Genomic DNA, 12,277 nt, shown 5'->3' on the forward strand with positions numbered 1-12,277 from the left:
TGCTGCCTACAAATAGATGATCAAGGACAGGTGGTTGAAAACATAGTCAAGGACATGACAAAGGTGGCACATGTGCCTGTACAGGTTTGGCACGAGTTTAATCCTGAGTCTTTATTTAGAAAAGTTTCCAGCTATAGGAAGATTTAAAACCCTCATTGTAAGTGTATTGCTAGTGATAGGAACTTGCTTGCTGCTCCCCTGTGTGTTACCCTTGCTTTTTCAAATGATAAAAAGTTTTGTTGCTACTTTAGTTCATCAGAAAACTTCAGCACACATGTATTATATCAATCACTATCACTCTATCTCACAGAGAGACTCAGAAAGTGAGGATAAGAGAACTCCCACTAAAAAGTGAAAATTCTCAAAAGGGGGAAATATGGTGTGAGATCACCACTTCTCCTGTTGTCCTTCCCAGTTTCTCCCCAACCTCCCCTTTTCCCTAGTTTATAAGACAGGAGAAAAGGGAGAAAGCAAAAAGTTAAAAGGAAACAGAAGATAAATAGCTAGATGACCTTGGTGCCACCACCTGACCGTGGTGGTTGACATAATAATAATATTAAACCCTGACCAAAACTACTGGTGTTATTTGTAAATTCCAGACATTGTATGAGAAAGCGCTGTAAAACTTTTTGTTCTGTTAGCTGATGTATGTAGCCCCCAGTCACGTTCCTCACGCTTACTTGATCTATTATGACTTTTTCATGTAGACCCCTTAGAGTTGTAAGCCCTTAAAAGGGCTAGGAATTTCTTTTTTGGGGAGCTCGCCTCTTAAGAAATAAGTCTGCCGACGCTCCCAGCCAAATAAAAAAACCTCTTCCTTCTTTAATCTGGTGTCTGAAGAGTTTTGTCTGTGACTCGTCCTGCTACACCTGGAGCCAGGTAACCATAAGGCTGGTTGTCTGACCTGCTTGTCTCAGTGCAAAATGTCATCTCTACCACCTATAGGATCTACAAAAAGGATTCAACCTCCCGAGACCCCAAAGTCCTCATCCTCTCTCTCTATGATGTTCTTCCTTTGATTGGCCTTTGGGAAACTTCTTAAAAGCCTGGATTTGGATCATGTCCCTCCTTTCTTCAAAACTCTCCATGGCTTCTAGCATCCTCATGATGAATGCACAGCCCCTGGCCTGCTTGCCCTACCAGGAAGAGGTCCGCCTCACACGTTGTTCCTGACAGATGCCTGTAGACCCCAGGTTCCATCCTTCCAGCTCCGTCCATCTGCAGACCATTGCCTGCACCCCTCCCTGTGCCTGTCACTCTCCCCACTGCATCCCAGTGGTGTCAGAAACAGGTGAAACTGACTTTGCAAAATTATAACTGAGGAAATTAAGACAGTAAAAGAAATCAGACCTAATCGACTCCATCTTGCTTCCAACATTTCAGCTGTCCTTTTTCATTCCCAGGCATAGGCTGAATTAACTTAGGAAAAGAATTCAATTCATAGTTTCACTCTGAAACAAAAATTGATAATAGCCCTTTCCTGAACAGACCCCCCCTTCTTGCCTGGGGACCAGCCTGTCTTTGCAGGACTAACAAATTAGGTACAAGAATAGAAATTACGGTTTAGGGGTCATGCAGCTTCTGGCTCCAAAAGTCTGAACCTCCCCAAGTTGCTCCTGAAGAGAATGTTACTATTGTAAAACCTAATGTGTTTCTGGGGTGCTAGTTGAGTTGGTCTCCCCTGTGTGAGACACCCTTGGGAAGCCATGGGTGGCCTCTGAGGAGAAAAGTCTCCTTATTGCCTTCATGTCTTTATGCCCCAAGAGCATAACTGTTCAGCGGCATTCCATAGGTTGCTCAGGGAGATAACACTCCCTTGAAGCAGTGGAGTATAATCAAACATCTTGGCTCCTCCTGAAACCCGCTGCCACCTGTTTCAGTCCCAATAAGTTAAAGATCTTAAGTAGTTTAGACACGCCTTTGCTCAAGGAAGTTCACAGAAACGACCAGTGCTATACATCTTATCGAATGACTCACGAGTTCTCCTTCACTGATTAATCTTTTTCCTAATCCCTTCCTCCCCCTCCAATCTGCCATACGAACAAACAACTTGTAAACCAGTAAACTGGGTGGAGCCCAAGAGCTCTGGGCCGCCAGGAAGCCTCCAATGCTCCGGCCACCTGGATCCGCCTTTTAAACGCTTATTCTGTCTCTTTCTAACTCCTTTGTCTCCGCTGGACTCGGGGCATCCGCTGGGTGGTGTGGGGCTGGTTTCCCCAACATCTAAGATCAGTGCTTGGGGTATCTTGCAGATCCTGCACTGGATGGATCAGCGGACAACACACAGACCGGTAATCTGGTCAGTCAGTTCTGCCATCCCATCCGGAACAGAAAACAGCATGAGAAACTCACTTCAACCCTCTATAAATCCATGTCCAACCTGACGGATCAGCACTCCCCACTTCCCAAGCCCCTACACGCCAAATTAATTTTGAAAACTCTGATCCCAGAACGCTCGAGGAGACTGATTTGAATAATAAAACTCCCGTCTCCCGAACAGCCGGACAGCTCTGCGTGAATTACTATTTCTCCACTGCAATTCCCCAGTCTTCATAAATCAGCTGTCTAGGCAGCTGGCAAGGTGAACCCATCGGACAGTTACACGGAGAGGCCTCCTGTGAGCGCCTCAGTGTCCCTACGCCGGGTACCGGCTACAGACGCATGAGCAGGAGCCGCTCCCTTGCTGGTTTAGGACCTGGGTGACGATGGGGTGACCTGAGGGCACAGAAGGGGCCACAATTACCTGAGCTGGGCGCCTCGGCGCAGCCGCTGCCATCGGACTACTTGGGGAAGCACGGCCGGGGAGCAGTGGTCGCCGTCACGGGGCTGCAGAGCCGCCTCTGGGCACCAAGGACGATTCCGCTCCACCTTCTAGGTTCAGTCACCGCGGTCCCACCCAGCACTCAGGGGCCACAAACTGGGGAAACACCCGCATCACCGATACACAGCCGCTACTAGAGACCCCGGAAGTCTCGGCGTTACCTTACGTGCACACGTGAAAGTGCCTTCTTTCCGAGTGTTCATTGGCTCTGACTGGCTGTCGTTTAACGCAGAGCTTTCTGGGTAATGTAGTTCCCCACTTTCCAGGACACTAAAGAGGGTGATACCCAGAGTCCGTCTGCAGGAAAAGCCCGCCGTCAGATTAGGGGCTCTCCTTAAAAAGCGCACCCTTCTCGCCGGGCGCAGTGGCTCAAGCCTGTAATCTCAGCACTTTGGGAGGCGGAGGTGGGAGGATCACGAGGTCAGGAGATGGAGACCATCCTGGCTAACATGGTGAAACCCCCAAAAAAGTCAGCTGCGCGTGGTGGCTGGTGCCTATTGTCACAGCTACTCCAGAGGCTGAGGCTGGAGAAGAATGGCGTGAACCCGGGAGGCAGAGCTTGCAGTGAGCTGGGATGGCGCCACTGCACTCCAGCCTGGAGGACAGAGTGAGACTGTGTCTCAAAAAAAAAAAAAAAAGCCTTTCTAGGGCAGAGGACTGGTCTCACCTAGCCTTAGAAGCCGTATTGAGATTCCTGGATACTAGTGTCTGTTAACTAATCACTCAAGAATTTGGAAAAATACTACTTCAGATTTCGGGGAGCTTAAGGTAAATAATAGGGAGCTCAAGCTAAAACTATTATTTAGGATTCTCCCAAAGGCTAAAAATCCAAATTACCACACCCTTTGAAACAGTCGTTCAGTCGCAAAACACCTGCACTGGAAGCAAAGGCTGATAAGCTTTACTATGTTATGATGTTTCTGAAGGCCCTCAGAAGCATTAGCGTCCCTAAGGCAAATCAAGGACGTTGGCGATGTGCTCCCCTAAAGCAGGAGTGCAAAGCGGAATCTCTGTGATTCCTACAGAAAACAACTCTCCTGCTGGTAGAATCTGTGAAAGGAAAATCTTGTGGCCTCAAAATTACTAAGCTAAAGGGAAAAGTCAAGCTGGGAACTGCTCAGGGCAAACTTGCATCCCATTCTATTCAAAGTCATCCCTCTCCTCACTGAGATAGATGCCTATTCTGGTTGCCTCCTTTGGAAGGACTTATCAGAAACTAAAAAGAATGCAACTATTTGTCTCTCTACCTGTGTACCTGTGACCTGGAAGTCCCCTCCCTGCTTCGAGTTGTTCCCGCCTTTCTGGTCGGAACCAATGTACTTCTTACATATATTCACTGATGTCTCACGTCTCCCTCAAAGGTATAAAACCAACCTGTACCCCAACCACCATGGGCACATGTCGTCACGACTTCCTGAGGCTGTGTCACGGGCATGCGTCCTCAACCTTGGCAAAATAAACTTTTTTTTTTTTTATGAGATGGAGTCTCGCTCTTTAGTCAGGCTGGAGTGCAGTGGCGCGATCTCGGCTCACTGCAACCTCTGCCTCCCGGGTTCAAGTGATTCTCCTGCCTCAGCCTCCCGAGTAGCTGGGAGTACAGGCATGTGGCACCACGCCAATTTTTGTAGTTTTAGTACAGACAGGGGTTTCACCTTGTTTAGGATGGTCTCGATCTCCCTTGTGATCCGCCTGCCTTGCCCTCCAATGTGTTGGGGTTACAGGCGTGAGCCACCACGCCTGGCCAGCAAAATAAACTTTTTAAATTAACGGAGACCTGTCTCAAATTTGGGGGGTTCACAAATCATTGTAGCATTCAATTAATTGAACAACGCTTTTTCCCACTTAGTATCCTTTACTTGATATTCTTACATTCAACTCCTTTTAGTAATTTGACGTCAGTGTTATAAATAATAATAAGGCCAGGCGAGGTGACAGACTTACTTAACCCATTTATGCCAAAGGATGCAAATATTTTTTGTGAAAAATCACACCTTGTTGATGACTTTGAGCAGTAGGATATAAATAACTCCCACAAGCTTAGCATTCCAGTGACAGAACACTAGCCATAAATGGGCTACTCAGTATTTTTTTTTTTTTTGAGACGGAGTCTCGCTCTGTCGCCCAGGCTGGAGTGCAGTGGCGCGATCTCGACTCACTGTAAGCTCCACCTCCTGGGTTCACGCCATTCTCCTGCCTCAGCCTCTCCGAGTACCTGGGACTACAGGCGCCCGCCACCACGCCAGGCTAATTTTTTGTATTTTTAGTAGAGACGGGTTTTCACCGTGGTCTTGATCTCCTGACCTTGTGATTCGCCGGCCTCGGCCTCCCAAAGTGCTGGGATTACAAGCGTGAGCCACCGCGCCCGGCCGCTACTCAGTATTAATTACTTTTATTTATTTATTTGTTTGACACGGAGTCTCGCTCTGTTGCTGAGACTGGAGTGCAGTGGCGCGATCTCGGCTCACTGCAAGCTCTGCCTCCCGGGTTCACACCATTCTTCCGCCTCAGCCTCCCGAGTAGCTGGGACTACAGGCGCCCACCACCGCACCCGGCTAATTTTTTTGTATTTTTAGTAGAGACGAAGTTTCACTGTGTTAGCCAGGATGGTCTTGGTCTCCTGACCTCGTGATCCGCCGGTCTCCGCCTCCCAAAATGCTGGGATTACAGGCGTGAGCCACCGCGCCCGGCCTAATAATTTTTTTTTTTTAAGATGGAGTTTTGCTCTTGTCACCCAGGCTGTAGTGCAATGCCGTGATATTCGCTCACTGCAAACTCTGCCTTCTGGGTTCCAGCGATTCTCCTGCCTCAGCCTCCCAAGTAGCTGAGATTACAGGTGCCCACAACCACGTCCTGTTAATTTTTGTATGTTTAGTAGAGAGGGATTTCACGTTGGCCAGGCTGGTCTTGAATTCCTGACCTTAGGTGATCTGCCCGCCTTCCCCTCTCAAAGTGCCGGGATTACAGGCGTGAGCCACCACACCCAGCATAATTTTTTCTGTTTCAGACAGGGTCTTGCTCTGTCACCCAGGCTGGAGTGCACTGGTATCATCATAGCTCACAGCAGCCTTGATCTCCCAGGCTCATGTGATCTTCCGGCTGCAGTCTCCTGAGTAGCTAGGACTACAGGTGCACACCAGCACAGTCCACTATTTTTTTTTCTTGAGTTTCCCTCTTGTTGCCCAGGCTGGAGTGCAATGGCACAATCTTGGCTCACTGCAACCTCCACCTCCCAGTTTCAAGCTATTCTTCTGCTTCAGTCTCCCCAGCAGCTGGGATTACAGGCATGCACCACCACTCCCGGCTAATTTTTTTTTTTTTTTTTTTTTTTTTTTTTGAGACAGAGTCTCGCTCTGTCGCCCAGGCTGGAGTGCAGTGGCGCAATCTCGGCTCACTGCAAGCTCCACCTCCCGGGTTCACGCCATTCTCCTGCCTCAGCCTCTCCGAGTAGCTGGGACTACAGGCGCCCGCCACAACGCCCGGCTAATTTTTTTGTATTTTTAGTAGAGACAGGGTTTCACCGTGGTCTCGATCTCCTGACCTCATGATCCGCCCGCCTCGGCCTCCCAAAGTGCTGGGATTACAAGCGTGAGCCACTGCGCCCGGCTGGCTAATTTTGTATGTTTAGTAGAGACGGGGTTTCTCCACGTTGGTCAGATAGGACTTGAACTCCTGACCTCTGGTGATCCGCCTGCCTTGCCCTCCCAACGTGCTGGGATTACAAGCGTGAGCCACTGCTCCTGGCCTATTTTCTTATTTCTTAATGTAATGGAAAATAAAATTCATTTTTGTGAATTTTTTTCACAAGAGTTCATTTTTGTGAAGCAACAGACATGAATAGACACTTTATCTAAAAATAAATACCCATGTATTTAAAAAATGAACATTTAAAAGGCTAACCAAACTCTCTTCATAAGAATTCTCAGACACTGGTGGTAGGAATACAAAAGGAAGTAATCATTTTAATTAAGGTCAGTTTGGTATCTTTTATTTTTTCAGACGGAGTTTTGCTCTTGTTGCCCAGGCTGGAGTGCAGTGGTGCAATCTCAGCTCACTGCAACCTCCACCTCCTGGCTTCAAGCAATTCTCCTGCCTCAGCCTCCTAAGTAGGTGGGATTACAGGTTCACACCACCACACCAGGCTAATTTTTTATTTTTAGTAAAGATGGAGTTTCACTATGTTGACACAGCTGGTCTCAAGCTCCTGACCTCAGGCGATCCGCCGCCTCAGCCTCCCAAAGTGCTGGGATTGCAGGCGTGAGCCACTGTGCCCGGCCCAGTTTGTTTGTTTGTTTGTTTGTTTTGAGATGGAGTTTCACTCTTGTTGCCCAGGCTGGAGTGCAATGGCGTGACCTCGGCTCACCACAACCTCCGCTTCCCAGTTTGAAGGGATTCTCCTGCCTCAGCCTCCCAAGTAGCTGGAATTACAAGTGCATGTCACCATGCCTGGCTAACTTGTTTATTTTTAGTAGAGATGGGGTTTCACCACGTTGCCCAGGCTGGTCTCAAATCCCTGACATCTTGATCCACCCACCTCGGCCTCCCAAAGTGCTGGAATTGCAGGCATGAGCCACCGTTCTTGGCCATTTATATTCCCATTCTTAACAATCCCTCACCAAGGGATGTTATGCTCTAGTCATACTGGGGGGGCCTGGAAATATTCTTTATATAGTACACACATGTCATCAGCAAATAAGCTTCCACAGGCAAGCCCTTCGCAACGAAGGAGTTATAGACCCTGGCTTTACTCTGTCTGTTGCCTCATTTAGTCATGCCCTTGACAACATGAGGCCTTCTATATCTGTGATCATGCTCAGCAGCCCCAATCTCAACCTGAACCCAACTCCCTATTTTTGTAAATAATTCCATAGACTAGTTTTTTGGTTTGTCAGATACTCTTGTGAGTAGACAGCATATTCAACAAAGTCAACATGTACCTCACCAGCATTTCCTTGCTTTTAGGTTGTTGGCATGGAGGGGAAGATGAGGAAGCACCGTCTAAGCAGAGCACATGTATACATATATACAAAGACCAGGGAGGTCATAGTGGAGAAAGGCCTTATGAGTGTGGGGAATACAGGAAATCATTTAAGCTGAAGTCCTGCCTCACTGAACATAGAAGAGATCACAAACACAGGAATGTTCGCACTGGAGAAAGGCCTTATGAGTGCAGCAAATATGGGAAATTATTTCACCAGAGCAGTGTACTCCATGTACATGAGATTTCATACTGGACAAAAGACCTATGAGTGCAGTGAGTGTGGAAAATCATTTCACCCAAGCTCTTCACTTTTGCAGCATCAGACACTTCACACTAGAGAAAGGCCTTATAGGTGTAGTATATGTGGGAAATCCTTTTCTCAAACTTCTAGTCTTGTTAAACACAGGAGAGTTCATACTAGAGAAAGGCCTTATGAGTGTACTGAATGCGGGAAATCCTTTGCTGGAAACTCGAGTTTCATTGATCACAGGAAAATTCACTCTGGAGCAAAGCCTTATGAATGCAATAAATGTGAGAAATCCTTTGCTTATACCTCTAGTCTAACTAAATACAGGAGAGTTCACACTGGAGAAAGGCCTTATGAGTGCAGTGAGTGTGAGAAATCCTTTGCTGAAAACTCCAGCCTTATTAAACACTTGAGAGTTCATTCTGGAGAAAGGACATATGAATGCAGTGATTGTAGAAAATCATTTCAGGCCGGGCGTGGTGGCTCACGCTTGTAATCCCAGCACTTTGGGAGGCCGAGGCAGGAGGATCACAAGGTCAGGAGATCGAGACCACGGTGAAACCCCGTCTCTACTAAAAATACAAAAAAAAAAAAAAATTAGCCGGGCGTGGTGGCGGGCGCCTGTAGTCCCAGCTACTCGGAGAGGCTGAGGCAGGAGAATGGCGTGAACCCGGGAGGCGGAGCTTGCAGTGAGCCGAGATCGCGCCACTGCACTCCAGCCTGGGCGACAGAGCGAGACTCCATCTCAAAAAAAAAAAAAAAAAAAAAGAAAATCATTTCAACACAGTTCTTTGCTCCTTCGACATCAGAGAGTGCATACTGGAATAAGGTCTTATGAGTGAAGCAAATTTTGGAAATTCTCTTGCCCAGTCTTTTTGCTCCCTTAAGGCCAAGAGTTCACACTGGATCAAGGCCTTATGAATCTGATAAATGGGAAATACGTTTTTTTTTTCTCTTGCTCTTGTCCTCCAGGCTGGAGTGTGATGGAGTGATCTCGGCTCACTGCAACCTCCACGTCCCAGGTTCAAGCAAGTCTCCTGCCTCAGTCTCCTGAGTAGCCAGGATTACAGGCATGTGCCACCACACCCAGCTAAGCAGAGACAGGGTTTCACCATGTTGGCCAGGCAGGTCTTGAACTCCTGACCTCAGGTGATCCACCTGCCTCAGTCTGCCAAAATGCGGGCATTAGTGGCGTGAACCACTGCACCTGGCTGGGGAATATTCTTTAGCTAGAACTCTAGCTTCTTTACACAAGGAGTGCTCCCACTGAAGAAGTGCCTTTTGGCTGTAATGAATGTGAGAAAGTCTTCCACCTCTTTTATTGGTCACCAGAATATTTACATGCAGAAAATACCATAGATGTGCAGGCAATTTTTTAAAATTTATTTATTTATTTACTTATTTTGAGATGGACTCTTGCTCTGTCACCCAGGCTAGAGTGCAGTGGCATGATCTTTGCTCACTGCAGACTCCACCTCCCAGGTTCAAGCAATTCTCCTGCCTCAGCCTCCTGAGTAGCTGGGATTACAGGTGCTCACCACCACGCCCAGCTAATTTTTGTATTTCTTAGTAGAGACGCAGTTTCACCATCTTGGCCAGGCTGGTCTCAAACTCCTGAGTTCATGATCCACCCACCTTGCCCTCCCAAAGTGCTGGGATTACAGGCATGAGCCACCATGCCCAACCAGGCAATATTTTTTCTTGTTCAGTATAACACTGAAGGAGACCCCTTATGAGGACGCCATCTGCCTAAAATGAATGTCGTACATCAAAGAGCTGCAGACATTCCAGGTATGTGGGAGCTCCATTGCATCTTTCAACCTGCCCATGTCCCTTGCCAGACTTCTGTGACTGCCAGTTTCCTTGCAAAAAGCATTTCACCTTTACCACTTGGCAGGTACTCACAGTTTCATCATTCCCCTACCTCATCATGATCCAGAAGTAACTTTTTCTTTCATTCACCAGAGGGATTTTTTAGTATCCTCAGTACTCATTCAATTCTCGTTTCTTTGTCTCTGAAGAGGTAGGCCATGGACCTGACCCATTTTTGGCACAGAGGACTCTTCTGGTGACTTGAAAAGATGGACTACATTTTTCAGGGATCTCTTGGATCTCACAGGATTCTTAAGATGGAATTTTCCAGCCTGCCAGTCACAAATCAGAGACTGCCTGCCTGCTAACTATTGCCCTGGTTTGTGTTATGATAAAGGCTCTGCTGCTTAAGACACCTTCAATCTTGAGAGCTGTATTTACAGTGTGGAGTTGTTTGAAAACTAGATTTGCAGATGGGTGCAGTGGCTCATGTCTGTAATCCCAGCACTTTGGGAGGCCGAGGCGGAAGGGTCACTTGAGGTCAGGAGTTCGAGACCAGCCTGGCCAACATGGTGAAACCCCATCTCTACTAAAAATACAAAATTAGCCAGGCATCGTGGTGTTCGCCTATAATCGCAGCTACTTGGGAGGCTGAGGCACAAGAATCACTTTAACCCGGGAGGTAGAGGTTGCAGTGAGCTCAGGTAACACCACCCCACACCAGAATGAGCAACAAGAGCGAAACTATCTCAAAAATACCATAATTTTTGGGTTCATAGGTCAACCTGAAAGGGTGGCAGTTTTCATCACAATCTCTGGTGCTTCTGAGAGCAATGTGAAATTGTTCTCTTCTTCACGAGGGATGGTGCATTGTGTTTCAGTGCTGTTGAAGGTACCTTCACATGTTGTGAGGTTATAGTGGAAATCATAATTTTTTTGGAACTACTGCATTTTAAAAGGGCTTCCACTATGATCCAGACATGGCTGTGAAGGATGAATACATACAGAAATTCTCGGGACCTTCTTAATTGAATCTTATGTGGCTGAGGTCAGTGCCAGAGAGAATAACCTAAAGATTTTGTTATTTCTGGTAGTCCTTCTGGTCTAATTGACCTAAAGGCCATTCCTGCATAGGCAGGAGGAAGAAGACAGGGAGCAGCGTTATCCATTAGACCACTACGTGGCCCACCATGTGACCAGCTATCATTCTTTTTGAATCATCTGGCTATGGTCTTTATTGCTTATCATGTTTTTGTTACCACAAAGGCAAGTTGCCTCACTCAGGTTGAGGAGATGATACAGCAATAGTTAATAAACCTCTTGCAAAAATCAAGTCCAGGTTTTTAAAAATTACATTTTTAAAGCTGTAATAATAAATAATTTTTTTTTTTTTTTGAGGTGGAGTCTTGCTCTTGTGGCCCAGGCTGGAGTGCAGTGGCACAATCTTGGGTCTGGGTCACTGCAACCTCTGACTCCTGGGTTCAAGCCATTCTCCTGCCTCAGTCTCCCCAGTAGCTGGGATTACAGGCACCCACCATCATGCCCAGCTAATTCTTTGTATTCTTAGTAAAGATGGGGTTTCACTATGTGGGCCAGGCTGGTCTCAAACTCCTGACCTCGGGTGATCCGCCCACCTTGGCCTCCCAAAGTCCTGGGATTACAGGCATTAGCCACCGTGTCCAGCCAAAATAAATGACTTGCCAAAAACTGCACATATTTAAACTGTACAGTGTGATAAGTTTTGACATTCATAATAAACCTGTAATATGATCCATCACCTTCATATTTACCTGGAGCCTGGTAACGTCTTTACCTCCGCCTTCCAGATGACCACTGATAACTGTGCTTTATAATAGATTATTTTACATTTTCTACATTTTTATATGTGATTTGATGTCGTGAAGAGTTTAATCTTTATCCCTGGTTGCTCTCATGCAGCATATTTATTTTGAGATTTGTCAGTGATGATACTTGAGTAGTTCACTCCTTTACATTGCTGAGATGACATGCTATGAAATATCACTGTATATTCATTCATCTGTTTATACATCATTAAGCTATTTCTGTTTTGGCTTCCATAAATAAAACTACAGACACTTTAGTACAGTTCTTTATGTAAATATGTTTTTGTATGTGTTACTACTATCTGGGGGTTCAATAATTGAATCAGAGTAGGTAAATGTATAGCTTTCTTTTTTTTTTTTTTCTGAGACATTGTCTTACTCTGTCGCTCTGGCTGGAGTCCAGTGGCATGATCTCAGCTCACTGCAAACTCCACCTCCTGGGTTCATGCTGTTCTCCTGTCTCAGCCTCCCGAGTAGCTGGGACTACAGGACCCCGCCGCCATGCCCGAGTAATTTTTTGTATTTTTAGTAGAGACGTGATTTCACTGTGTTAGCCAGGATAGTCTCGATCTCCT

General features: G+C 46.7%; 1 protein-coding gene across 7 annotated transcripts in view; it reads right to left on the bottom strand.

Moving 5' to 3' along the window:
* The window catches only part of LOC129461052 (zinc finger protein 587), a 125,628-nt gene that overhangs the window by 23,483 nt on the left and 89,868 nt on the right, over positions 1-12,277 (bottom strand). For 2 of the 7 annotated variants that reach the window (XM_055239875.2, XM_055239874.2), the window contains exon 1: positions 2,744-3,118. The exons of 3 other annotated variants lie outside the window; for them this stretch is intronic. In XM_055239875.2, the coding sequence (XP_055095850.1) occupies positions 2,744-2,776 (33 nt within the window). In that variant the 5' untranslated portion in view covers positions 2,777-3,118. Of the gene's footprint in view, positions 1-2,743; positions 3,119-12,277 lie in introns of those variants that run through there. 2 more of the 7 variants (XM_063615298.1, XM_063615305.1) reach the window with 2 other exon arrangements.

This window comes from Symphalangus syndactylus, chromosome 13 (assembly GCF_028878055.3).
Source record: "Symphalangus syndactylus isolate Jambi chromosome 13, NHGRI_mSymSyn1-v2.1_pri, whole genome shotgun sequence".
In the NCBI taxonomy this organism is placed as follows: domain Eukaryota; kingdom Metazoa; phylum Chordata; class Mammalia; order Primates; family Hylobatidae; genus Symphalangus; species Symphalangus syndactylus.